Source organism: Mytilus edulis, chromosome 3 (genome assembly GCF_963676685.1).
Source record: "Mytilus edulis chromosome 3, xbMytEdul2.2, whole genome shotgun sequence".
Classification (NCBI taxonomy): domain Eukaryota; kingdom Metazoa; phylum Mollusca; class Bivalvia; order Mytilida; family Mytilidae; genus Mytilus; species Mytilus edulis.
This window is the reverse complement of record NC_092346.1, coordinates 35521474-35547707: the sequence shown is the minus strand read 5'-3', so window position 1 is coordinate 35547707 and position 26234 is coordinate 35521474. Positions and strand designations below refer to the sequence as shown.

General features: G+C 31.6%; 7 protein-coding genes and 1 pseudogene across 7 annotated transcripts; 5 read left to right on the top strand and 3 right to left on the bottom strand.

The window, feature by feature from the left end:
- The window catches only part of LOC139515219 (crooked neck-like protein 1), a 30559-nt pseudogene extending 14080 nt beyond the window's left edge, over positions 1-16479 (top strand).
- Positions 11816-13621, bottom strand: LOC139516325 (uncharacterized). The gene has a single exon (XM_071306371.1). The coding sequence runs from the start codon at positions 13607-13609 to the stop codon at positions 11921-11923; it is 1689 nt and encodes a 562-aa protein (XP_071162472.1). The 5' UTR covers positions 13610-13621; the 3' UTR covers positions 11816-11920.
- Positions 16480-17282: 803 nt separating the features above from the next.
- Positions 17283-18300, top strand: LOC139516351 (THAP domain-containing protein 2-like). The gene is made up of 2 exons (XM_071306404.1): positions 17283-17388; positions 17986-18300. The coding sequence occupies exons 1-2, from the start codon at positions 17329-17331 to the stop codon at positions 18253-18255; spliced, it is 330 nt and encodes a 109-aa protein (XP_071162505.1). The 5' UTR covers positions 17283-17328; the 3' UTR covers positions 18256-18300.
- On the bottom strand, positions 17826-21577 carry LOC139516331 (uncharacterized). Its single transcript, XM_071306380.1, has 3 exons — positions 21464-21577; positions 21022-21104; positions 17826-20822 (listed from the first exon to the last, which is right to left on the bottom strand). The coding sequence occupies exons 1-3, from the start codon at positions 21513-21515 to the stop codon at positions 19617-19619; spliced, it is 1341 nt and encodes a 446-aa protein (XP_071162481.1). The 5' UTR covers positions 21516-21577; the 3' UTR covers positions 17826-19616.
- LOC139515218 (uncharacterized) lies at positions 18444-19556 on the top strand. The gene has a single exon (XM_071304784.1). It carries the CDS (start codon positions 18444-18446, stop codon positions 19554-19556), a length of 1113 nt encoding a protein of 370 aa, XP_071160885.1.
- Positions 21578-21888: 311 nt separating the features above from the next.
- On the top strand, positions 21889-22906 carry LOC139516350 (THAP domain-containing protein 2-like). Its single transcript, XM_071306403.1, has 2 exons — positions 21889-21994; positions 22592-22906. Exons 1-2 carry the CDS (start codon positions 21935-21937, stop codon positions 22859-22861), a joined length of 330 nt encoding a protein of 109 aa, XP_071162504.1. The 5' UTR covers positions 21889-21934; the 3' UTR covers positions 22862-22906.
- Positions 22432-26183, bottom strand: LOC139516330 (uncharacterized). Its single transcript, XM_071306379.1, has 3 exons — positions 26070-26183; positions 25628-25710; positions 22432-25428 (listed from the first exon to the last, which is right to left on the bottom strand). The coding sequence occupies exons 1-3, from the start codon at positions 26119-26121 to the stop codon at positions 24223-24225; spliced, it is 1341 nt and encodes a 446-aa protein (XP_071162480.1). The 5' UTR covers positions 26122-26183; the 3' UTR covers positions 22432-24222.
- LOC139515217 (uncharacterized) lies at positions 23050-24162 on the top strand. The gene has a single exon (XM_071304783.1). The coding sequence runs from the start codon at positions 23050-23052 to the stop codon at positions 24160-24162; it is 1113 nt and encodes a 370-aa protein (XP_071160884.1).
- Positions 26184-26234: the final 51 nt, after the last annotated feature.

Here is a 26234-nt window from a genome sequence, read left to right as displayed (position 1 = left end):
GAAAATCAAGAAAAGGAGGAAAATCCAAACAGAGGATGAGGTATGTTCTCTGCTTGTTTATCAGCTGTTCTCATTCAAAAAGTTATATCAAATAATTTGGGTTTTTTTTCAATAGAATAACAAATATTCCATATGGTGTTGTGACAAATTTCAATATTCATTCATGCCTAATAATGAATTGGATATTTTTTATAAAGGAGGGAAAAGAGAACCAATCATATTTTTTTTTAAACTGACATATTGTTCTAAGCATATAAATACACAAAGCAGTTTAACATATTCCTAATTGGAGAATTCTATGCAGGTTTTTTTTTATTAATAATTAAGAAACTATTCTAAAATTATCCTGTTGCATGTGTTTGATCTCTTACAGAATGAGGGACAAGGAAATGGTAAAAATAAAATGAACTAGGAATCATTGGGAAGCATGAAATTTTAATTTTGCCAAAAAAAACTACCATTTAGTAAAAGATTGATCAGAAATGCATTAATGATCGATGGGCAGTCGTTTGGATGAATTGTTTTAAGAGAATTGAAGATGTTATTTTTTCCAAATCATCAGTACATTTTCCCCTTTTTTCTTTCAGTCTGATGCAGGCTGGGAAGAGTACCATGATTATATATTTCCTGATGAAGAAGCTTCTCAACCAAATCTTAAACTGTTAGCTATGGCTAAGAAATGGAAACAACAAATGGAAGATGATGAGGAAAGCTGATCAGTTAGGGGGGAGTGACTCATGTAATGAGAGTAAAGGGAAGTAACTCATCTTACACTGTAAAATCATGATTGAATTGGAATTTGTACTTAAAGATCATGAAGACACTGATCCATCAATTCATGGAATCTCATTTGTTTTAAGAAAGTAGATTTCTTAACGTTGAAATGTTAATGCGGTCATGAGTTTAGTAAACGTTTCTATTGGCATACAATCGACGTATTTACACTTTTGTTATATGCTGTGAATTCATTATCATTCGATTGATACCAATTTTTTTGGATTTTGTGGGTTACGAGTTAACTATGAATTCAAATGTTCAACGAATCACAAATTTGCTGTATGATTATATGCAGACTATTGTAAACCATGAAATCAAATATCCAAAAAAAAAAGTTTTCCTCAATCCACGAAAATTGGTACCCAGGAAAATAAATAAATTCGCAGTAGCTGAATATTTCTCAAATTAATGTTAGATTGGTATCTGAATCATCTCCTGAAATTATGCAACAATCACTTTTAAATTATGACTTCATGTATTTAAAATTGTGATGCAATATTTCAGGGGTACTTTTGTGGTAATAACTTCATTAATTGATTTAAGTAATAGCAGACACATTTGCATACAAATGTAAATACTTCTATTGTATTCTTCAATATGATAATGGTATACTACTTACAGGTAAACATCTGAAGGGTTGCGTCAGTTATAGATTCATCGTGAGAAGGCTTCCTTCATTTTGAGAAAGTGCTATGACTGTAAGAGTGAGTGCTGGTTAATCATTTGTATGTATTGAACAGTGTGAAAGTGGTATATATAAAAGAACAATGGTTCATTTGTAAGAATTGTGATATGAAAGTTTATACTTGAGAAATAAGTGATGCAAGATTTTTATAAATAAATGAGTCTTTAACAAATTGGACTTGTGTTCTCTTTTTTAACATCAAAATTAAGATAAAAAAAAAAGTAAAATCACAAAAATACTGAACTCAGAGGAAAATCAATCGGAAAGTTTCATTTTTGGGACTGGTGCAATATTTTTTTTTAACACTCACACAGTTTATTTGAAAGGTTTATTTCTGAGTCTGAATTTTGATAATAGTGTATGAAGTTTTTATGACCCAATTGCTTTTTTAAAATGAAACTTGACGGAAATGTTTGTAGTCCAACTTAGTGATCTTATTTTGGTGCCAATTCGCTATCCATCACAACCTTCATTGTTTATTGGAGACAATAGGATTAGCATAAAAGGTACCAAAAATGTATTTTAAAAGGACAACTGAACCAAAGAGAAAAAAAAATTGGCAAGAAGGCTGAACTTTAGAATTTTTATACGACCGCAAAAATTGAAAATTTTTTGGTCGTATATTGGTATCACGATGGCGTCGTCGTCCTTGTCGTCGTCGTCGTCCGAATACTTTTAGTTTTCGCACTTTAACTTTAGTAAAAGTGAATAGAAATCTATGAAATTTTGACACAAGGTTTATGACCACAAAAGGAAGGTTGGGATTGATTTTGGGAGTTTTGGTCCCACCATTTTAGGAATTAGGGGCCAAAAATGACCCAAATTAGCATTTTTCTTGGTTTTTCACACCATAACTTTAGTATAAGTAAATAAAAATCTATGAAATTTTAACACAAGGTTTATGTCAATAAAAGGAAGGTTGGGATTGATTTTTGGGAGTTTTGGTCCCAACAGTTTAGGAAAAAATGGGCCCAAAGGGTCCAAAATTAAACTTTGTTTGATTTCATCAAAAATTGAATAATTGGGGTTCTTTGATATGCCGTATCTAACTGTGTATGTAGATTCTTAATTTTTGGTCCCGTTTTCAAATTGGTCTACATTAAGGTCAAAAGGGTCAAATTAAACTTAATTTGATTTTAACAAAAATTGAATCCATGGGGTTCTTTGATATGCTGAATCTAAAAATGTACTTAGATTTTTGATTTATGGCCCAGTTTTCAAGTTGGTCCAAATTGGGGTCAAAATAAAACTTTGTTTGATTTCATCAAAAATTGAATAATTGGGGTTCTTTGATATGCCAAATCTAACTGTGTACGTAGATTCTTAATTTTTGGTCCCGTTTTCAAATTGGTCTACCTCAAAGTCCAAAGGGTCCACAATTAAACTAAGTTTGATTTTAACAGAGATTGAATTCTTGGGCTTCTTTGATATTCTGAATCTAAACATGTACTTAGATTTTTGATTATGGGCTTAGTTTTCAAGTTGGTTCAAATCAGGATCCAAAATTATTATATTAAGTATTGTGCAATAGCAAGAAATTTTCAATTGCACAGTATTGCGCAATAGCAAGAAATCTTCAATTGCACAGTATTGTGCAATAGCAAATATTTCAATTGCACAGTATTGCACAATAGCAAGAAATATCTAATTGCACAATATTGTGCAATAGCAAGAAATTTTATACAATATACAATGTATATTCACTTTTATTACCAACTGATAAATTAAAACAATCTTTACCATTCAGTGATAACAAGCACTTTTTTTACATTTTAATATTTTATGATGTATTTAAATAAGTAGTTATTGTTGCAACTCCATTAGAAATTTAAATTGAGATCGATTTTGGAATAAGGGAAAGGGGGATGTGAAAAAAAAATTGGGCGGGGGTTAATTTTTCTCATTTTAGATTTCATAAATAAAAAGAAAATTTCTTCAAACATTTTTTTGAGAGGATTAATATTCAACAGCATAGTGAATTGCTCAAAGGCAAAACAAAAATTTTAAGTTCATTAGACCACATTCATTCTGTGTCAGAAACCTATGCTGTATCAACTATTTAATCACAATCCAAATTTAGAGCTGAATCCAGCTTGAATGTTGTGTCCATACTTGCCCAAACCGTTCAGGATTCAACCTCTGCGGTCGTATAAAGTTGCGCCCTGCGGAGCATCTGGTTTTACAATAGAAATTGTTTAAGTTTTATAAGTGGCTTAATTAAAAAATCAACTACATCATTTTGAAAGAATGTTTGTTTTAGAAACTTTATGTGTGTTTTAAAATTTCAGTCTGCACTCAAGTCCAAAAAACAAAATTTTGCACTTACTAGTTCAAACAAAGTATTACTAGTGTATAACTTTGGACTAGTGGCTACCGGTGTAGACTGAAATTTAAAAAAGACATCATAATGTTTATGAATCATTCAAACTAGAAAATAAATTGAAATAAGGGGGAGAGAGCATCTGTAGAACTAGGTATCAACTTTTAAAAAATTATTAATGTATATTCGTTATATATCTTGTAAACTTTCTTTTTAGGGTACAGCTGTTGGTAAATGTCCAAAAAACAAATTGTACAGAGGCTATATAGAACTAGAATTACAGCTGAGAGAATTTGAAAGATGTAGGATATTATATGAAAAATTTCTTGAATTTGAACCAGAGAATTGTACAAGTTGGATCAAGGTGGGAAAAATAATTTTGACAACTTTAATACCAAGTTTATGTTCATGATATAGAGCTCCTGGAAAAATGAGATAGAATGAAGACATGTGTGCCAAATTCAGTGATTTGAAGTGTTAAATTAGTTGAAATTGCTATTTCATGATGTTTTTAATAACATATGGTCCTAGATATTTTCTGAATAATGAAATCTAGAACATTGGTGTATACTTATGCATACAAATTGATTTTTTTTTGTTGGTCCATTAATTTTAATATTTACTTAATATGTTAGATTTTTATAATCAGCCCAGACATGACATAATTTTTATTTTTATGGAATTTACATTAATTTTGCAACAGTTAATGCCCTTGTTTCTCAAGAAATATGAGAACAGCTAGGGTGTTATCAAATATCTTTATGTATATAAATGTAATACTTATCTTTAGATTTTATTCCTCTTTATAAAAACTTTTTCAAAAGTTTTTGATATAACTGAACATGTTTATTCTATTTTTTTACAGTATGCAGAGTTAGAGACGATATTGGGTGATATAGACAGAACGGAAGCCATTTATGAACTTGCTATAAATCAGCAACAGCTAGATATGCCTGAAGTCTTGTGGAAATCTTACATTGATTTTCAGATAGAACAGGAGGAATTTGATAAAGTGAGAAATCTGTACCGACGTTTGTTACAGCGAACAAAGCATGTGAAGGTAATATATAATACTATTCTATATTTTGTTTTAAAGAAATGATATGATTGGATGAACATAAGGCAAGTATCTCAAGAAGTACAATGAGAATATATAAAAGGTTCAGCCCCTGTTGTTGTGGTTATTTCACTCTCTGACGTCATACAATAATGATAATTAACTCATGGGCTATGGCATTCGTGAATTAATGTGTTCTTCAGTCACTAGATGAATATTTTTCTCGATTTGAATTCTTCGATTAGTTATTCTATAATTATTATGATTTCTCATATAGAATATTAGAAACAAATATTTTGACAGACAAGTTTGAAAAAAAGCACCATACAAAACCAAAGGATCACAAGATTTATTTCTTATATTTATTTACACTTTTGATGAAGTTTTGTTTTTTGGGGTTTACTTACCCTTTAATATCTCTACAAAGAGATTTTTAATCGGTTTTTTTATTTGTTTTTTAAAGTAAAACATTTTTTGTTCTATAAAATCATATAGTTTTTTTAAGTTATCCCTTCCTTAATTTTTGTAGTCTTATCTTATCCTACAATAATATATAAAAAAGGGGAGATCACCCAAAAATGTATTTGAAGTTAAAACTTGATCTGCCATGATTTCTTTACATAATTTAAAATGCTTGATTAAGCAGCAGAATATATCTTTGGTCTTTTAAAGACTTTGTTATAATCAGCCAGTACATCTTTCGACATCGGACTCAGACTTCTCTTGAACTGAATTTTAATGTGTGTATTGTTATGCGTTTACTTTTTTCTACATTGGCTAGAGGTATAGGGGGAGAGTTGAGATCTCATAAACATGTTTAACCCCTCCGCAATTTTGCGCCTGTCCTAAGTCAGGAGCCTCTGGCCTTTGTTAGTCTTGTATGATTTTTAATTTTAGTTTCTTGTGTATAATTTGGAGTTTAGTATGAGGTTCATTATCACTGTACTAGTAAACATATTTTTAGGGGCCAGCTGAAGGACACCTACAGGTGCGGGAATTCTCACTACATTGAAGACCCATTGGTGGCCTTCGGCTGTTGTCTGCTCTATGGTCGGTTGTTGTCGCTTTGACACATTCCCCATTTCCTTTCTCAATTTTAGTATCCTGTCTTGTCTTACAAAGTTGAGCTTTATAATTAGATCCAACTTTTTTTAAAAATATCAGAATTTGACCTTGGTTGTTCTTTGCAGGTTTGGATAAGTTTTGGTCAGTTTGAGAAAACAACAGGAGAAGACAGCTGTATTGAAAAAGCCAGAACTGTGTACAAAGAGGCAAATAATGCTATGAAACATGCTGGAGAAAAAGAAGAGAGACTTATGTTATTGGAATCTTGGCAGGAATTTGAGGTAAATTTGATTATTGAATTTGACATACAGTAGTATTCTATTTTAAAAATTGATTAACTCATGTTAAAGCTTTAATACACTGATTTACTCTTATTAAAGCTTTAATTAATTGATTTACTCATATTAAAGCTTTAATAAACTGATTTACTCGTACTAAAGCTTTAATAAACTGATTTACTCGTATTAAAGCTAACCAGCTACTTTGTGATGGAGTGGTCTTAGTGTTTCATTTACAGTGATCACCAGTCTATCAACACTGAGGTTTCGGTTTTGAACCACTCTTGTGCAATGTGTGTTGAACTCTGACCTGGAATTGCATTATATATTGCTTCCTCTACCAATAAAAGCTGGTGGCAATGATGTAGAAGTCTGCTGAAAGTTGTTGTTAATATTAAAAATCGATGAATCATAAGCTAACCGACCCCAAAGGCCATAATAGCTATAACTTCTTTTACATTTGTTCATCTTTAAGTTTTTAATGATTTAAACACCCTCTTTGACAATATGTAAACAGGTAATGATTGCTTCCATCTCTGACTAGGTCAAACAAAGGACTATAAAATTCTTCTACTATCAGGAAGCAAAAAGATTTTTGTTTTGTTTGAAATCTGAATAAAAGTCTGGTTGTGAGGTTACATGGCTTCTTGATTGCCCTTTAATTTTAAGCTCAACTGGCTCAAAGGCTATGTGAGCTATTGCTATGGTTTAGTCACGTTTCTCCAACATTTGATAATTAGACTAAAACAACATAAGGGATTAGGGGGTCCTCATAAGGACTGGCATCGTGATAATTACCTGTAATTCACCTATATCAGGTCTTAACTCAAATATTGTAAAAAGGGGGATAAAAAATATTTATATCAAAACATTAACAAACCATATATTTTTGGTCGAGTATAACCAGAAACGGTTACGTAATTATTTTCATCCGCCGTATTTGATTTACAAAATTAAAAAGGTTATTCAACAAAAAAATCCTTAAATAAACAAGGGAAATTCTAATCAAACTGAAAATTTCATAAAAAATTATGAAGAAATAATCTCGAAATTTTTTTTTTCATTGAAAGTAACATGTTCACTGACTGTACCTCATTTTAGTAATTTATTCCAATACTTGATATATTTTTGTATTTCTGTTACATGTAGATGTTAAAATCTAAACCGATGCAAAACAGCAAAGTTTTATTTATGTAAAAAGTCACCAAAAGCGATTGTCTTCTAGTGCGAAGAACCATATATCTACCTAGTCGTTCTGTCTGTATATCACTAGAGCCGAAGCCAGTTTTCGTGGTATGCTGTCTTGGCAGATGAAATAGTCAGTCGTATATCTGTTCACTTTTTCCTCGAAAACGGAGCTGATACAAATTGGGTACATCACGTCGCGTCATGATCTATATAGTGTTGAACTGTGGGAACTGGCTTGGTGAATATTGTGCACTACTAGTATTTTCGATTTGTTACTTAAGCTTTGGACAAGTTTACTAAGAATTTTGAATTAAACTGTATAGGTGATAATAAGCTGCGTTTTGTACTTTTATATAAGATTAATGACTCAAGATATATAAATTCTTAATAGCTCTCAAAATATTAAATGTTAATTTTTATTCAAGATCGCAACATTGTAATATATAATACATTATTATGAAAAATAGAGAACAAAATTATGAAAAAAAGCAAAAAATTGCTTCCGGCCGTACGGTAACGGATACTGGATGTGTAGTGATTGATAATTTAGTCTTAGATTATTTGTTGCTTGTTTATGTATGTTTTTGTACAGTTCTTTTATTGTTCTGTTGCACCAATGTCTCAAGATAAGGGGGAGTGTTGGAGCCTGTAATTCGGTGGTTGTCGTTGCTGTGTAATATATTCGTTTTTCGTTCATTATATTGTACATAAAATAGGCCGTTATATTTCTCGTTTGAATTGTTAAACATTTGTTTTCTGGGTCCTTTTAAAGCTGACTATGCGGTATGACTTTGCTCATTGTTAAAGGCCGTACGGTGATCTATATTTGTTAATGTCTGTGTCATTTGGTCTCTTGTGAATAGTTGTCTCATTGGCAATCATACCACATCTTCTTTTTTATGTATAATTGTTAACTTCTATTTCATTTGGTCTCTTGTAGATAGTTGTCTCATTGTCTATCATACCATGCACATATAAAATGAAAAATTACATCACTGTGTTAGACTATATGGACTTTTACAATTTTGGGAGACTATTAAAAAATATATATTTCTTTATAAAATATATACCTTTTTAACAATATTTTGGTCAAGAACAGGTGAATTACAGGTAGATATCAAGATCCAGTCCTTAAGAGGACCCCATAATCCCTAGTGATGTTTAAGTCTAATTACCAAATGTTGGAGAAACGTGACCACACCTATTGCTATTACTTGGCTTCCATCATGGTTGTGCATTGTCGTAAACTTTATCAAAGATCTTCTAATGGGAAACTACTGATCTAATTGCAGCCAATCTTAAGTGAATGATCATAATATAAAGTTTGTTGTCAACAAACATGGTCACTTTGGTTAAAGATAAAAGATATTGATAAAATGCATTAATGGTTTTATTTTTATGCCCCCACTGCTAAGATAGTAGTGGGGCATTATGTTTTCTGGTCTTTGTTTCTGTTCCTTTGTCCATTTCTTCATTTTCTCGTCTATTCATCTGTCTGTCCTGTTTCAAGTTATTGGTCAAGGTAGTTTTGATGAAGTTGAAGTTCAATCAACTTGAAACTTAGTACACATGTTTCCTATGGTATGATCTTTCCTATTTTAATGCCAAATTAGAGAGTTGTGAACCTAAATTTAAAGTCCACTGATCATAAAGATAGTGCCAGTGGGACATCTGTGAATTATGAACACATTCTTTTTTTTTTAACTGTTATAAAAAGAAACAAACTGGGACATAAATGCTTGGATCCACAATCTCTATCTTCTTCCTGTTTGCATCAAAATTATCAGATTGCCCTCAGATGTCGATTTTAGGCTAGTATGCCTCTTTTTGGCTAATAACTCAAAATCATATTTGATAGAGAGAAACTAGTTAATCAAAAATGAACAATAATATAAGATCTACAAAAATGCCCATTTAACCAAAACCATTGGATGACTACTAAATGAGTTATTGCATGAGACTAATTTAATTCAAAAACAAAATAATGTGTAGGTAAAAGAGAGGCAAAATATACCAAAGTAACATTCAAACTAATAATATAAAAAAAAAGATGAGGTATGATTGCCAATGAGACAATTATCCACAAAAGACCAAAATGACACAGACACTAACAACTAAAGGTCACTGTACGACCTTCAACTATGAACAAAGCCCATACCACAGTCAAAAATAAATTGACAACACTTTTGCCAAAAAAGGAAAATGACTGAAAGACAAACAATGATATACAGACATACCCTAGAAAACGACTAAGCAACACAAACCCCACCAAAAACTCGGTGTGATCTCACGACAGGTGTCCTGGATGGGTAAGCAGATCCCAAAAACTGTAAACAGCAAAATAAGATTTTCATAAATGTCAAACCAACTGAAAAAAAATAGATGACTGAGCCTGAAACAACTTTTTTTTTACTAATTTTGTTGTATATATACTTTTTCAAAGATTTCTCTTCTTGGGGGAGGGGGGTGTCATTTGTCAAGCATAAAGTACTCCAAAATATGTTTATTAAACAAGTATTCATATTTCAACAAGTTAGCTCATAATTGATCAGTTGAAACAGATTAAAATAATACACAATTCCAGATATAAAATGTCATTCTTAACCTAAAAGCTTAAAACTACTGCACATAACTTTATATTTAAATTGACTGTCTAGCATGTTTCTAACATATATCTAAGTTTAACTTTCTTTTTTTTAAATATGGCATACAAGCTATTTTACACCTACCATGCCTAGTCAATTCCAATATGTAATAGAATATAAGATACCTTTCAGTTCTTCTAATATTAGAGATAAATGCATTTGAAATATTAGACATTTACTAAAAACATCTCTAACTGTTTTGTGACAAAAGATCAGTGGATGATTTAAAGGAAGAAAAAAAGAATATTTTGTGGACAAGTGTGCTCTAAATTTATGTAACAATGAATTGGAAAAATAAAATTTTCAAGATTTAAGAAAAAAATAGCATTTTCGTTGAATATTTGTTTAAGTTGAAAAAAATTATCTGTGATTTGTTCATAAAAAATGGTACATTTAATAATCCAAAAGAGGGGTCCATGCACATTTTCCCCAATATGTCACATTATAACGTCACAAAAAAACCTACATTTATGTTAGCAAAGTTATTAACTCCCTTCTGACAGTATTGTATATATGCCCCTTATATCTCAAGTAATGTGAAATAACAATTAATGCCTTTTCTTAACTACTGCTATCAAAATCAACACCTATTATTTACAGCTAAATTCTAAGTATGCAATTCTAATTTTTAAAAAAAATAATTACATCTAAAATACTGAAAATTATTCAAAATGTAACACTTCAAGCTTTTATGAAAATCAACACTACTATATTTCCCTCTTGCTAAATATAGTTTGATAAATTATATAAAACCTTAATAAATGAAAAAAAAAATAATTCAACACATCACAATAATCAAAGGGAATGATTTAATTTTCACACAGCATACTGTCATCATGTTCATATTGTATTTCATGTTCAAAGTTAATTTCCATTTCTGTAAATGACATTAGAATAGATTGTTCATAGAAATTTAATGTTCTGGTAAATAGTCTGTTTCACAAATCATCGGAAATGTAATAAGCAACAAAAGGTTCATACTTCATAGTTCTGCCTGGTTTCCACTAGCACACTGTGAATATCATGTTCCAAATAGGTATATATCCAATAGGATAACACGAGTGTCATAGTTCTTCATCTTGATTGTAAAAATAAGTTACAATTCTATTAGTTCAGTATCTTAGTACATGTGTTTTGATATAAGTATTGTATGTGTCCATTAAATATCATCATCAGGCATCCAATAACTTTTCAAATGTTTGTCACATTTATTTACAGTTTTCCAGTCCAATTTTTTGTTTTTAATGTGCATACACAAATTAACTATGAAACTATTTTTATGAAGAAAAAAATCACTTTTCATTAATTTCATAAGTATTTGCCTTAAAAATGGATTTATTTGATTTTCACAGATTTTTCAATAAATGATTCAGATCTGTGATAATGAAATTGCACTTTAGTTAATACCTCTGTATACAGAATATCAGACAATTTATTTTGAAGGCTTGGAATGCACTATGATACTCTCCATATGAATAACATATTTAGTGAAAACATGTATATCTAATCTGTAAGATTGCACTTAAAAATTAGGAACTCTTCTGTTGCTTTTTTCAATTGAACATTTGGTGCATACACTACCATTAGACATAACGAAATCTTCTAAATCCATTAACTACTGAGAAAAATGTACAAAACTTAAGAAGATGACATCATAAAGGAAAGACAAGCGGTAAATGGAGTAATGATGAGTTATAATTTCCCAATTTGAAGTAGATTCATAGGCTTTCATACATTTGGACTTCAGAGTTCCTGATGTAGCTACGGTAAGAACAGAGTTTAAGATGCTTTAAGTGTTGTTTTCATTTTTATCTTTTTATTTAAGTTTTATGGTTCAGTTTTCAGATGACATGAAAACCTTTTGCTTTTTTTTCAAGCTTCTATCAAAGTTGTGTTTTGAATGTTTTAGAATCCTGCAATGTTTATTTCATATAGCTTTGCATCTTTAGTTTGACTACCTGCAGCCCTACCACATCCTATATAAAGTTGTCCTATTGTGTTGATAGCAATAGAATATGGAAATTTGATTCCTATGTCCTTGGTATTGAAATATGAAATAAAATTACCATTGTCATTGAGGATGTGTAAGATTTGGGTACTCAGATCTATCACAACAACATTGTCACTTGGTGTTTTCACAATGTCTACTGGTTTGAATGGTACATGCCTGTTAATGGTTGAATGACCTGTGTATTGGTTTATTATATGACCTCCTGGTCCTAAGACCACTACTTTATCATTCCAATCATCTGAAATCTTATCGAATACATATATATTTCCATTACAGGTAGTGGTTATATTCATAGGGTTATTAAAAAAAGGTTGATTATGTTCATCATGTTCATATACAGCCTCCTTGTCTCCTTTCTTGTTCATAATTATCACAGCACCTATTTTTAGTTCTCTATCATAAGCTCCAACTATAAGTTTATTTTCACTGATAACATGTATGGCTATGGGAAAGAAAGGTTTTACATCATAAACAGATTCAGTCAGTTCACCAGTACTGCTGATTTGTTGTAACCTTGTTTTGTCTTTAACACACAGAAGCAGTTGATAAGAATGGGTAATTGCCATTCCATATACTACAATATTGAATGTAGACAGCACCTTCAGATTGGTTCCTTCAGGTTTTACTCTCTGTAATATTCCAAGTTTACCAGAACTTATCCAAATTGACCGGTCAAGGCATGGACTTACATGTAATATTGCTTCAAGTTCAGTCAGATATTGATTATTGATGATTAGGGAGATGTTTATTTCTGATAACAAGTTCCAATCATCTTGTAATGATCCAATGTGAGATTGGGTAACATTCCCTGGAACAAATTTTGGTGAAGAAGTGTAGCTTGGCTTGGTTCGTGGTTTTTGGATTTCAGTAGAATTCTCCATCTCTTTAACACCTTTGAAGAAATCAGTAGCACTGGTAATCTCAATAAAATCTTGGACTTGGTTGATTTTGTCTTCTGTCTGGTTTGTGAATATTGATATAGTATTAAGATCCGATTTAACTGTTGTTAAAATAGTTTCATGACTTTGATCCAATTTATTTAAGAGTTCCTTAAAATATTTGTCTACTTGTTCTTTAACAGTCTTCTCATGCTTAAGAATATCTTGTCTTACTTTTGAATACTTTGAGTTTTCTGCTGACATAAGTTTATTGAGCTCATTTCTCTTTTCTTTCATGTTAAAGTTGTTCTTTTGCATTTTATTTTGTCCTTTTTTCAGTTTATCAATTTTCATTTTGTATTCATCAATAATTTCAATTAAATCATGCTTCTTATGAACTTTAGCAACACAGGTTGGACACACAAGGACGTCACAGGTATTACAGAAAAGGCATGATGATTGTCCAGCATGTTCATCACACTTGATATTGGTAAAATCCAGTTCTTCACTATGTAATCCAATCTCTTCTCTTTTTATGATCTTATGATCTTGTGCATTTTTGAATTGTGAATGTACCTTCTCCTTGCAATGACCACACATCAGAATACTGCAGTCTATGCATTTCCACTGTATTGGTCTATCTGTTTCACATAATTTACAGTTAACAGGGACTTGACCTCCTCCAAACGGCTGAGAGGAAGCCATATTTGTCAGGTGTGTCAGATAATTCACTTCCTTGTTTGATCTATTTTGGGGTTGTTAAGATCAACAAGTTAAATGCCCTTGTACTTAGAGTTAATATACTAATAACATGATAACAATGAGCATTTAAATCAGTGGTTGTATAAAATTTATATTTAAATTTGAGAACATCGATTATAATACAATAGATATTGAAATTTATGTATTTAGAATGGTTTATATCATTTTCTACTAATAATCTCACCTCAACTGACCTTTTGCAATACATTATTGTCCTTTTTATTTATTAGATACACCTTGAAGGTGTGAGCCGCATGGGTGTATCAAGTTTACACCAAGATATTATTGTCAATGCAAAATTTTAAATAATTAAGAAGTGGGTCTTTTCACGATTTTCAAGATCATAATGTTCTTGAAAAGCAAGATACTGTGGATTCATTATTATTCATTGGATACCAAATTTCATGGATTTCGTGGCTATAGGCGAACCACAAAATTAAATGTTCAATGGATGACAAATTGTATAAAGGCTTGTATAATGACTGCAGCAAAATCACGAAATTAAATGACCACAAAAATAAATGAATCCACAGTAAATGGAGTGTACCCAATTCATTTAACAACATCTAGGTGCAAAAAACATATAGACATTATGATCATTACCAAAACACTCAGTTCAATTAAGAATTTGTAATAATTTTCCTTGTGGTTCTACACATTTAAAAATAAATCAAAAGACTAAAAACAACACCAACTTATTGTAATTCAGTCTGTTACTTTGTTAGTTTAACCATTGAACTAATTTTAATGAAGTACAACAATGTCCCTTGGTTTTATGCTTAAAAGGCACTTGTTCTTCCTTGTAACCTTACTTATGCATTTTTCACATTGATACACATTTGATTGATGCACTGTTGGGTATAGTTATCTATTGAATAGATCATCTCAACTTAAAATGCAGCAATCGATTATTTGTGGAATAAAGTGGAATGGAATAAAGCAGTACAAGTTAAAAGGATCACAAGCAGTAGAGCTACATCTCAAATCCCTTTTAAAAGGAGTTTTTTATACCTTCAAATTAGACTTTTTTATGTTTCTACAAAACTGATATTAGCATTGCAAAAGTAAGAAAAATATATGTCTATCCTTACAGAGGTATTGTCTCTCAAGTGATGGCTTTTGTCTTTTGTATTTTAACTGAACTTTATTGAAACAACTGCAAAAATGAATAGAAATAGATTTGCAAAATGCCAATCTGATTGTAACCATTTAACATGTTTAATGACTCCTTTTGAGAGTTATTACCCTTCAATGAAGATTTTATGCTTGCTAGTATTGGGAGAAAGATTGCACAGATGTATCAAACCCTAATATGTCTTGCTTGATACTTATCAATTTTTCAAAAACTTTATCACTACTTTTGAGATAAACACTCGATCGATCTGTACATCATATCCCTTAATATTTCAAGAAATCTACAATTGAAATATAAATTCAGATATTAAATATGCAGAGTTATATGTATTTATATAACCATGCATGTAAAAAAAAATATAGATAAAATGTGAAGGGTGCATGCACCTTGTTATGTTCTAAAATTATTGTCTTTGTGAAAGTAGTATAGTTTGAAAACAGAGTTATCTTCCTTTGTCCACATTACAATCATACTATGTTGAAAGACCATTTAGGTAAATATGCCTAAAAAAAATTTCAGCTTTTTCTGAAAAAGCTTAGGCCTAGAATGCAAATTCCGCATATTAATGTTTAGGACTAAGAGATATTCACTTTAAAGTTTTATAAAGAAATGACCTATGCAGTTTGATCTGCTATGACTGGGGTTCAAACTCCAAAACCTGAGTGTTGACAGGTTAATGATCAATGCTAGTGAACTACTTAGACCACTCGAACACTTCAAAGATTTGTTTCACCTATTAACTTATTATTTTTATTTACAGGTAGATAATGGGGATGAAGAGACACGTAAACATGTAGACAAGTTAATGCCACAGAAAATCAAGAAAAGGAGGAAAATCCAAACAGAGGATGGGGTTTGTTCTCTGCTTGTTTATGGGATGTTCTTGTTCAAAAAGTCATATCAAATAATTTGGTTTTTTTTATTGGATAAGATATATTCCATATGGTGTTGTAAAAAATTTCAATATTTTTCCATGCCTGTTCTTTATAAACAATAATGAATTGGATATTTTTGATAAAATGGGGAAAGGGAACCAATCATATTTTTGAAAACTGACATGTTATTTTAAGCATATGAAGACAAGAAGCAGTTTAACATATTATTAAGTGGAAAATTCTAAATAGGGTTTTATTAATGATTAAGAAATTATTCTAAAATTATCCTGTTGTATGCTTTGAACTTTAGGCAATGTCAGAATTAAGGTCAAGAAAATTGTCAAAATAAATCAGTTTGGTCATGGGATCATTGATATTTTAACTTCCCCCCAAAAAACTTCCATATATATTGTCTTTAAAGATTGATCTGAAATGCATAAAGAAACACATGGCATTCATTTGGATGATCTAATTGCTTTAAAATTGAAGAAATTAACTTTTCCCAAATTATCAATACATCTTCCACCATTTTATTTCAGTCTGATGCAGGCTGGGAAGAATACCATGATTATATATTCTCTGATGAAGAAGCTTCTCAACCAAATCTTAAACTGTTAGCTATGGCTAAGAAATGGAAACAACAAATGGAAGATGATGAGGAAAGCTGATCGGTGAGGGGGAAGGGACTCATAATAAGGAAAAGGGGGAGTCACTCATCTTACACCATAAAATCATGACTGACTTAGAATTTGTACTTAAAAATCATGAAGACACTGATTCATCATGGAATCTCATTTGTTCCAAGAAAATAGTGTTCTTACCATTGAAAAGTTAGTACTGTCATGAGATTGTTAAAAGTTTTTATTGGCAAATATAATAGACTTTTTACACTTGCTGAATTTGCCTCAAATTAATCTTAGATTGGTCTTTGAATTATTTTCTGACATCATGCAACAATCACTTTTGAACTATGACTTCAAATATTTAAATTTCGGATGCATTATTTCAAGGATATTTTTGTGGTATTAAGTTATGGCATACACTTTTGCAACCAAGTGTAAATAATTACTAAATATATCTATTGCCTTCAATAGGATAATGCAGTACTATTTACAAGTAAACATCTGAAGGGTAGTGTCCGTTATACTGTAAATTCAGAAATTATTGCGAAAAATGCAACAGAGTTATAATCGATATACTTTAAACTCACATTTAAAAATGAATTAATTAGAAATTTTCAAAATATCACAAAAATTAAAATTGCGTTTTAGTTTAAAAAGACAAAATCGCCATAATTAACGCACGCAATAATTTCTGAATTTACAGTAGATCATTGTGTATAATTTATTGTAAGGCAGCTTCATTTTGAGAAAGTGCTATGACTGTACGAGTGAGTGCAGGTTAATCATTTGTATGTATTGACCGGTGTGAAAGGGGTATAGACGGTTCTTAAAAGTTATTCATGTATGCATTGACCCAGAGTTCAATTTTCGAAAATGAGGCTAAGCTAGGCACCGGTATTATCAATAATGGCTTCTCCAGCAGCATCAACAAGTAAACAAAGAGATGAATACTGTTGTGTGCCATTTTGTAACGGCAATGCCAGAACTAATAAAGAGTTGAGTTTTCATCATATACCATCAGAAAAGAAAATGCTAACAAGAAAACAGTGGATTGTTGCAATCCGTAGAGATGAAGGTGAATTTTTCAAGGTAAATACTAGAAACACGTGCATTTGTTTACACTTTTCATAGAAGCCGATAATGTTGTTTTATATGTAATACCTGTCCCAATTTTCAATAATTAGTTTCAGACAGACTATAAGATTTTGTTCAACAATATTTTTCTTTAACAATACTTTTATTTTAGCCGTAAAACATCTGTTTAAGTGTTACATGTCAAACTGTTACCACATGTTGATAGCGATTTTTCCTTCATCCCATATCTGTAGATATGTGTAATTAATTTATCCCATGTTGTTTTTATCACTGTGTGTACGAGACTGTTATAAATATAATATGCATTTGGAACTTCAAACACGTCTGTCGTCATGGTCATATAGAATGAAAATAATGTGATGTATTCGTAAACAACACCAACAATTTCATTCTCAACATTCTGTTAAAATTATAATTTACCTATAAACACATTTGTAAATTGCAAATACTTTTATTTATTAAATAATAAAAAGAATAAACTTCTTATTTTTTTTATAAATATGTTACTGGTCTACATTATAAATATGATAACTTAAGAACAATGTTATATAAATACAAGAACGAAACCTATTAATTTGTGTTTGTTTTCAGATTGGAGGAAATACAGTGGTTTGTTCCAAACATTTCAAGAAGGAAGATTACCGCTGGACTCCTAACAGAAAATGTCTCAAACCAGAAGCTGTTCCATCTGTCTTTGATTGGAAATTAAATGAAAGCAGCAGAAAGGCCCCCACATCAAGACAGTCCCTTTTCAAAAAGATGAAAGTTGACGATCGTGAAGATGAAGATGAAATGGTTGTAGAGGATAGTGTCTGTGAAGTTCACAATTCACAAAGTGTTGATCATGAAAATGACATGTAAGTTTAGTTATCAGAATGTATTAATTCAAAATAAAAAAATATTAAATGTACAAACCCAAATTTAAATTGAACTTGCATGTTTTTTTTATGTATATAATTATTTTCAAAATAATTGAAAAGAAAACATAAAAATATTTTATAAAATCAAAAGGAAACACAGTGTGCTTTAAAACTACTTCCCCCTTTTTAATGTTAAGGAGATTATACCATTACTTAATACATTTATTTTATATTGACAGGAGTTGTGATTCTAACATTCATGCTGACTGTCTTGAGAAAATTGAGAAACTTGAACATGTGGTACAGCAAAAGGACTCTGAACTTAAAGACAAGACCTATGAGCTGGCAAGTTTAAACCAGAAATTACAAATGGAACGGTTTGGAGTAACAAGATTTTCTTACGACCATGAAATGATAGAGTTTTATACTGGATTTCCAACTTTTGATTTATTTTTAATTTTCTATTCTGCTATCAAGCCTACTGCAACAAGAATGAAAACTGTGTATTATAAGTCTTCTGAGGAACCCAGCAATAGAGGACGTCCAAAGTCAATGGATCCTATTGATGAACTGTTTATGTTTTTATGTAGGTTAAGGTGTGGTTTTCTGACTGAGGACTTGTCAGTAAGATTTAACATTCATGCATCAACAGTAAGCAGAAAAATAATAACTTGGACAAATTATTTATATTTCATATTGGGTGGCATTAATATCTGGCCTAGTAGGGGTAAAATAATGGAGCATATGCCACAGGACTTCAAACTTCTGTACCCTAACACGCGTGTGATAATAGACTGTACCGAAATTTTTACAGAAAGACCTTCTTCTTTAGCCTTGGCGTCAAAAACCTTTTCATCATACAAAAGTCACAACACCTGGAAAGGACTGGTCGGAATATCGCCACATGGTGCTATCACTTTCATTTCTGCATTATATTCTGGATGTATGTCTGACATAGAAATTACCAAGCATAGTGGACTTATTGACTTATTAGAACCAGGAGACCAAATAATGGCGGATAAAGGGTTTATTTTAAATAAATTACTTAAAGATACAGGTGTGTCAATAGCTACGCCACACTTCCTTTGCAGTGATGGACAGTTTACACCGTCACAAATTGAGGACAATCAAAAAATTGCATCCTTAAGAATACATGTTGAGCGGCATATAAAGCGGGCTAAAGAATATAGACTTTTACAGTATACAGTCCCACTTTCATTAGCTGGATCTGTGAATCAGTTATGGACTGTTGCTAATCTATTGACTCTGTTCAGAAGACCATTAATTAAGCAAAAAAACTAAATCATCACTAATTAAAAGTTGGCATAGTGTTTCATTTATACATGCATACATTGACATAATTTAGTTCAAAAAATAAGTGTTGAAAAACAAATCAAGTTTGTCTTTTGTAGCTTCCCAAAATTCACTATCAAAATAAACTGTTTCCAAATGTGAATCATTTTCAAGCCAAACAAAAAAGTCACACCAGTCTAATCCTGTCACGGCCATTTGCATTTGTATTTGATAATGATAGTTATCATTTTTTTTCAATTTTAGCTCCCCGTCAATTAAATGAAGACATTTGACGCTTGATAATTGGTCAGTGTTTGGACACTTTATTTCCAACAAACCATGTGGTTGATTTCTATCAGGTGCATATACTTTTCTGTCTGGGGTAGCTGCAAGCCAGTGACACCAGGGATTTACAATCACACCACATGGATATAAGTTGACATTGTCATTCATCACCTTGCTATAGGCTTGGGCTGCAGTAACCTCACATTCTATACCACGTTTCATAGCTGCTGTCTGAACATGTCTAGTTGACTGCAAGCGTTCAGCAAGTTTAGCCCCATCAGCTCTTCTCTTGGCTATTTCTCCTGCATGTGATGCTGTGATACGATCACGTCTAATTTTATGCCATTTAGGATCATTCGATTGAAGACGTGTTCCTTCCTCAATCTCTTTACTTTCCAGCAGTGTAACCTTCAAGGAGTCATACTTTTTTAACTGGTCTTTCATGAGAACAGTTTCAAAATTGTTAATCATGACATTTTTCAATGGTAATTCTGGAAATGAATTATTATCCATTAAGTTGAGGAGGTAGTCACTTGCCATTTTTTGTTGATAACTGAGAATGCTTCCTTTAGGGAATTTACCAAATTCAGTTTGAACTAGTTCTGTCCTGTGTTCTGTCACCACAGTGTCAAACAAAATGTCCATATCGTTAACCTGGACCAATAAGTCATTGACATTAATAGCTTCGTTCCCAGGAATAGGATTATATAGGGTAGACTTTATTCCCTTTGTAGCTCGTTGGGGATCCTCACGGTCATAACCCTGCACAACGATGTTATCAGCCTTTTCACCATGTAATTTCTGGCCTCGTGGAACATGCCACGTCTGTGGTAAAGATGTTTTCGCAATATCTGTTGGAATTAACTTCATTTTCAGGGATTTGTAGTGTGCAAGTTGGTAAAGAAGGGCTGACACATGTCCACAGTAACCACTTTGTCCAATTGTACATGTACAGAATGAATATTCAATCTGCCCTCCATTTAGCATGATCTGTGAAAGAATTTGAGATGTATTAGTTTAATATTTTGTTACTAATTTTATTATATTCATATGCATGTATTGATTAATATGTAAAGTTCTTTATTATTGTATGAAATTGTTTATTTGCAAAATATTTTTTGAGGAGGATATAAAGTTAATATTTATATTCTATGTTTAGTACAACAAGTGAAATAAAATGTATGCCTACCTTGACATCATGTGGAGACTCGTTTTTTCTTTGTGATCTAAAACATTTTCCTTTGACCAAACACCCAGTATCATCAGGATGCACTGTAAAAAAAAATACATTTTTTTATACTAAACACCTATAAAATTTAACATATAAAACTATGTAAACAAGTTTAATTATCTGTTACTAATAATAATATACTTTCTGTCAAAGAGGGTTCATGCATGATTGCTACCCTTCACTTATTCAGCTGATTTATACGTGATTATCAGGATCAAGATACGGAGTTAATTATCTAAATAAATCAGCAGTCTGCAGACTAAAACAATAAGAATATGAATAATGATTTTTACTGCACAAATAATGGTCAAAAGTTATAATTTCCTGGTAAAATAATGGTTTGTGTAAAGACAATATTTCTCACGTGCACCTCGTAAACAAACATAACAAGTGACCTTACCTGACACAGAATGTACGTATTCCTCGCTGTAGTATTTGAATCCTTTTGTCATTTGTTCTTTTCCTGAACTCTGGCTGTGTTTTCTTATAAATTCTTCCACAAAAGCAAATGATATATCTGGTAAATGTGAGAGATCTTTTGATGAGGTACCGTTTGTTGTTGATGCTGCCATATTGTTTACAAATAATTGCCTAGCTTAGCCTCGATTTCGATTTTATATGAATATTCATTACAATCTTATTAAGAACGGTCTTATTATAGACGGTTCTTAAAAGTTATTCATGTATGCATTGACCCAGAGTTCAATTTTCGAAAATGAGGCTAAGCTAGGCACCGGTATTATCAATAATGGCTTCTCCAGCAGCATCAACAAGTAAACAAAGAGATGAATACTGTTGTGTGCCATTTTGTAACGGCAATGCCAGAACTAATAAAGAGTTGAGTTTTCATCATATACCATCAGAAAAGAAAATGCTAACAAGAAAACAGTGGATTGTTGCAATCCGTAGAGATGAAGGTGAATTTTTCAAGGTAAATACTAGAAACACGTGCATTTGTTTACACTTTTCATAGAAGCCGATAATGTTGTTTTATATGTAATACCTGTCCCAATTTTCAATAATTAGTTTCAGACAGACTATAAGATTTTGTTCAACAATATTTTTCTTTAACAATACTTTTATTTTAGCCGTAAAACATCTGTTTAAGTGTTACATGTCAAACTGTTACCACATGTTGATAGCGATTTTTCCTTCATCCCATATCTGTAGATATGTGTAATTAATTTATCCCATGTTGTTTTTATCACTGTGTGTACGAGACTGTTATAAATATAATATGCATTTGGAACTTCAAACACGTCTGTCGTCATGGTCATATAGAATGAAAATAATGTGATGTATTCGTAAACAACACCAACAATTTCATTCTCAACATTCTGTTAAAATTATAATTTACCTATAAACACATTTGTAAATTGCAAATACTTTTATTTATTAAATAATAAAAAGAATAAACTTCTTATTTTTTTTATAAATATGTTACTGGTCTACATTATAAATATGATAACTTAAGAACAATGTTATATAAATACAAGAACGAAACCTATTAATTTGTGTTTGTTTTCAGATTGGAGGAAATACAGTGGTTTGTTCCAAACATTTCAAGAAGGAAGATTACCGCTGGACTCCTAACAGAAAATGTCTCAAACCAGAAGCTGTTCCATCTGTCTTTGATTGGAAATTAAATGAAAGCAGCAGAAAGGCCCCCACATCAAGACAGTCCCTTTTCAAAAAGATGAAAGTTGACGATCGTGAAGATGAAGATGAAATGGTTGTAGAGGATAGTGTCTGTGAAGTTCACAATTCACAAAGTGTTGATCATGAAAATGACATGTAAGTTTAGTTATCAGAATGTATTAATTCAAAATAAAAAAATATTAAATGTACAAACCCAAATTTAAATTGAACTTGCATGTTTTTTTTATGTATATAATTATTTTCAAAATAATTGAAAAGAAAACATAAAAATATTTTATAAAATCAAAAGGAAACACAGTGTGCTTTAAAACTACTTCCCCCTTTTTAATGTTAAGGAGATTATACCATTACTTAATACATTTATTTTATATTGACAGGAGTTGTGATTCTAACATTCATGCTGACTGTCTTGAGAAAATTGAGAAACTTGAACATGTGGTACAGCAAAAGGACTCTGAACTTAAAGACAAGACCTATGAGCTGGCAAGTTTAAACCAGAAATTACAAATGGAACGGTTTGGAGTAACAAGATTTTCTTACGACCATGAAATGATAGAGTTTTATACTGGATTTCCAACTTTTGATTTATTTTTAATTTTCTATTCTGCTATCAAGCCTACTGCAACAAGAATGAAAACTGTGTATTATAAGTCTTCTGAGGAACCCAGCAATAGAGGACGTCCAAAGTCAATGGATCCTATTGATGAACTGTTTATGTTTTTATGTAGGTTAAGGTGTGGTTTTCTGACTGAGGACTTGTCAGTAAGATTTAACATTCATGCATCAACAGTAAGCAGAAAAATAATAACTTGGACAAATTATTTATATTTCATATTGGGTGGCATTAATATCTGGCCTAGTAGGGGTAAAATAATGGAGCATATGCCACAGGACTTCAAACTTCTGTACCCTAACACGCGTGTGATAATAGACTGTACCGAAATTTTTACAGAAAGACCTTCTTCTTTAGCCTTGGCGTCAAAAACCTTTTCATCATACAAAAGTCACAACACCTGGAAAGGACTGGTCGGAATATCGCCACATGGTGCTATCACTTTCATTTCTGCATTATATTCTGGATGTATGTCTGACATAGAAATTACCAAGCATAGTGGACTTATTGACTTATTAGAACCAGGAGACCAAATAATGGCGGATAAAGGGTTTATTTTAAATAAATTACTTAAAGATACAGGTGTGTCAATAGCTACGCCACACTTCCTTTGCAGTGATGGACAGTTTACACCGTCACAAATTGAGGACAATCAAAAAATTGCATCCTTAAGAATACATGTTGAGCGGCATATAAAGCGGGCTAAAGAATATAGACTTTTACAGTATACAGTCCCACTTTCATTAGCTGGATCTGTGAATCAGTTATGGACTGTTGCTAATCTATTGACTCTGTTCAGAAGACCATTAATTAAGCAAAAAAACTAAATCATCACTAATTAAAAGTTGGCATAGTGTTTCATTTATACATGCATACATTGACATAATTTAGTTCAAAAAATAAGTGTTGAAAAACAAATCAAGTTTGTCTTTTGTAGCTTCCCAAAATTCACTATCAAAATAAACTGTTTCCAAATGTGAATCATTTTCAAGCCAAACAAAAAAGTCACACCAGTCTAATCCTGTCACGGCCATTTGCATTTGTATTTGATAATGATAGTTATCATTTTTTTTCAATTTTAGCTCCCCGTCAATTAAATGAAGACATTTGACGCTTGATAATTGGTCAGTGTTTGGACACTTTATTTCCAACAAACCATGTGGTTGATTTCTATCAGGTGCATATACTTTTCTGTCTGGGGTAGCTGCAAGCCAGTGACACCAGGGATTTACAATCACACCACATGGATATAAGTTGACATTGTCATTCATCACCTTGCTATAGGCTTGGGCTGCAGTAACCTCACATTCTATACCACGTTTCATAGCTGCTGTCTGAACATGTCTAGTTGACTGCAAGCGTTCAGCAAGTTTAGCCCCATCAGCTCTTCTCTTGGCTATTTCTCCTGCATGTGATGCTGTGATACGATCACGTCTAATTTTATGCCATTTAGGATCATTCGATTGAAGACGTGTTCCTTCCTCAATCTCTTTACTTTCCAGCAGTGTAACCTTCAAGGAGTCATACTTTTTTAACTGGTCTTTCATGAGAACAGTTTCAAAATTGTTAATCATGACATTTTTCAATGGTAATTCTGGAAATGAATTATTATCCATTAAGTTGAGGAGGTAGTCACTTGCCATTTTTTGTTGATAACTGAGAATGCTTCCTTTAGGGAATTTACCAAATTCAGTTTGAACTAGTTCTGTCCTGTGTTCTGTCACCACAGTGTCAAACAAAATGTCCATATCGTTAACCTGGACCAATAAGTCATTGACATTAATAGCTTCGTTCCCAGGAATAGGATTATATAGGGTAGACTTTATTCCCTTTGTAGCTCGTTGGGGATCCTCACGGTCATAACCCTGCACAACGATGTTATCAGCCTTTTCACCATGTAATTTCTGGCCTCGTGGAACATGCCACGTCTGTGGTAAAGATGTTTTCGCAATATCTGTTGGAATTAACTTCATTTTCAGGGATTTGTAGTGTGCAAGTTGGTAAAGAAGGGCTGACACATGTCCACAGTAACCACTTTGTCCAATTGTACATGTACAGAATGAATATTCAATCTGCCCTCCATTTAGCATGATCTGTGAAAGAATTTGAGATGTATTAGTTTAATATTTTGTTACTAATTTTATTATATTCATATGCATGTATTGATTAATATGTAAAGTTCTTTATTATTGTATGAAATTGTTTATTTGCAAAATATTTTTTGAGGAGGATATAAAGTTAATATTTATATTCTATGTTTAGTACAACAAGTGAAATAAAATGTATGCCTACCTTGACATCATGTGGAGACTCGTTTTTTCTTTGTGATCTAAAACATTTTCCTTTGACCAAACACCCAGTATCATCAGGATGCACTGTAAAAAAAAATACATTTTTTTATACTAAACACCTATAAAATTTAACATATAAAACTATGTAAACAAGTTTAATTATCTGTTACTAATAATAATATACTTTCTGTCAAAGAGGGTTCATGCATGATTGCTACCCTTCACTTATTCAGCTGATTTATACGTGATTATCAGGATCAAGATACGGAGTTAATTATCTAAATAAATCAGCAGTCTGCAGACTAAAACAATAAGAATATGAATAATGATTTTTACTGCACAAATAATGGTCAAAAGTTATAATTTCCTGGTAAAATAATGGTTTGTGTAAAGACAATATTTCTCACGTGCACCTCGTAAACAAACATAACAAGTGACCTTACCTGACACAGAATGTACGTATTCCTCGCTGTAGTATTTGAATCCTTTTGTCATTTGTTCTTTTCCTGAACTCTGGCTGTGTTTTCTTATAAATTCTTCCACAAAAGCAAATGATATATCTGGTAAATGTGAGAGATCTTTTGATGAGGTACCGTTTGTTGTTGATG

Coding starts and splice junctions, on each gene's coding strand:
- LOC139516325 (XM_071306371.1), bottom strand. CDS start 13,609: ATGGCTTCCTCTCAGCCGTTTGGAGGAGGTCAAGTCCCTGTTAACTGT.
- LOC139516351 (XM_071306404.1), top strand. CDS start 17,329: ATGCTAACAAGAAAACAGTGGATTGTTGCAATCCGTAGAGATGAAGGT. Junction 17,389..17,985: donor ATGAAGGTGAATTTTTCAAG/GTAAATACTAGA, acceptor GTTTGTTTTCAG/ATTGGAGGAAATACAGTGGT.
- LOC139515218 (XM_071304784.1), top strand. CDS start 18,444: ATGTTAAGGAGATTATACCATTACTTAATACATTTATTTTATATTGAC.
- LOC139516331 (XM_071306380.1), bottom strand. CDS start 21,515: ATGACAAAAGGATTCAAATACTACAGCGAGGAATACGTACATTCTGTG. Junction 21,105..21,463: donor ATACGTACATTCTGTGTCAG/GTAAGGTCACTT, acceptor TTTTTTTTACAG/TGCATCCTGATGATACTGGG. Junction 20,823..21,021: donor AGTCTCCACATGATGTCAAG/GTAGGCATACAT, acceptor ATTCTTTCACAG/ATCATGCTAAATGGAGGGCA.
- LOC139516350 (XM_071306403.1), top strand. CDS start 21,935: ATGCTAACAAGAAAACAGTGGATTGTTGCAATCCGTAGAGATGAAGGT. Junction 21,995..22,591: donor ATGAAGGTGAATTTTTCAAG/GTAAATACTAGA, acceptor GTTTGTTTTCAG/ATTGGAGGAAATACAGTGGT.
- LOC139515217 (XM_071304783.1), top strand. CDS start 23,050: ATGTTAAGGAGATTATACCATTACTTAATACATTTATTTTATATTGAC.
- LOC139516330 (XM_071306379.1), bottom strand. CDS start 26,121: ATGACAAAAGGATTCAAATACTACAGCGAGGAATACGTACATTCTGTG. Junction 25,711..26,069: donor ATACGTACATTCTGTGTCAG/GTAAGGTCACTT, acceptor TTTTTTTTACAG/TGCATCCTGATGATACTGGG. Junction 25,429..25,627: donor AGTCTCCACATGATGTCAAG/GTAGGCATACAT, acceptor ATTCTTTCACAG/ATCATGCTAAATGGAGGGCA.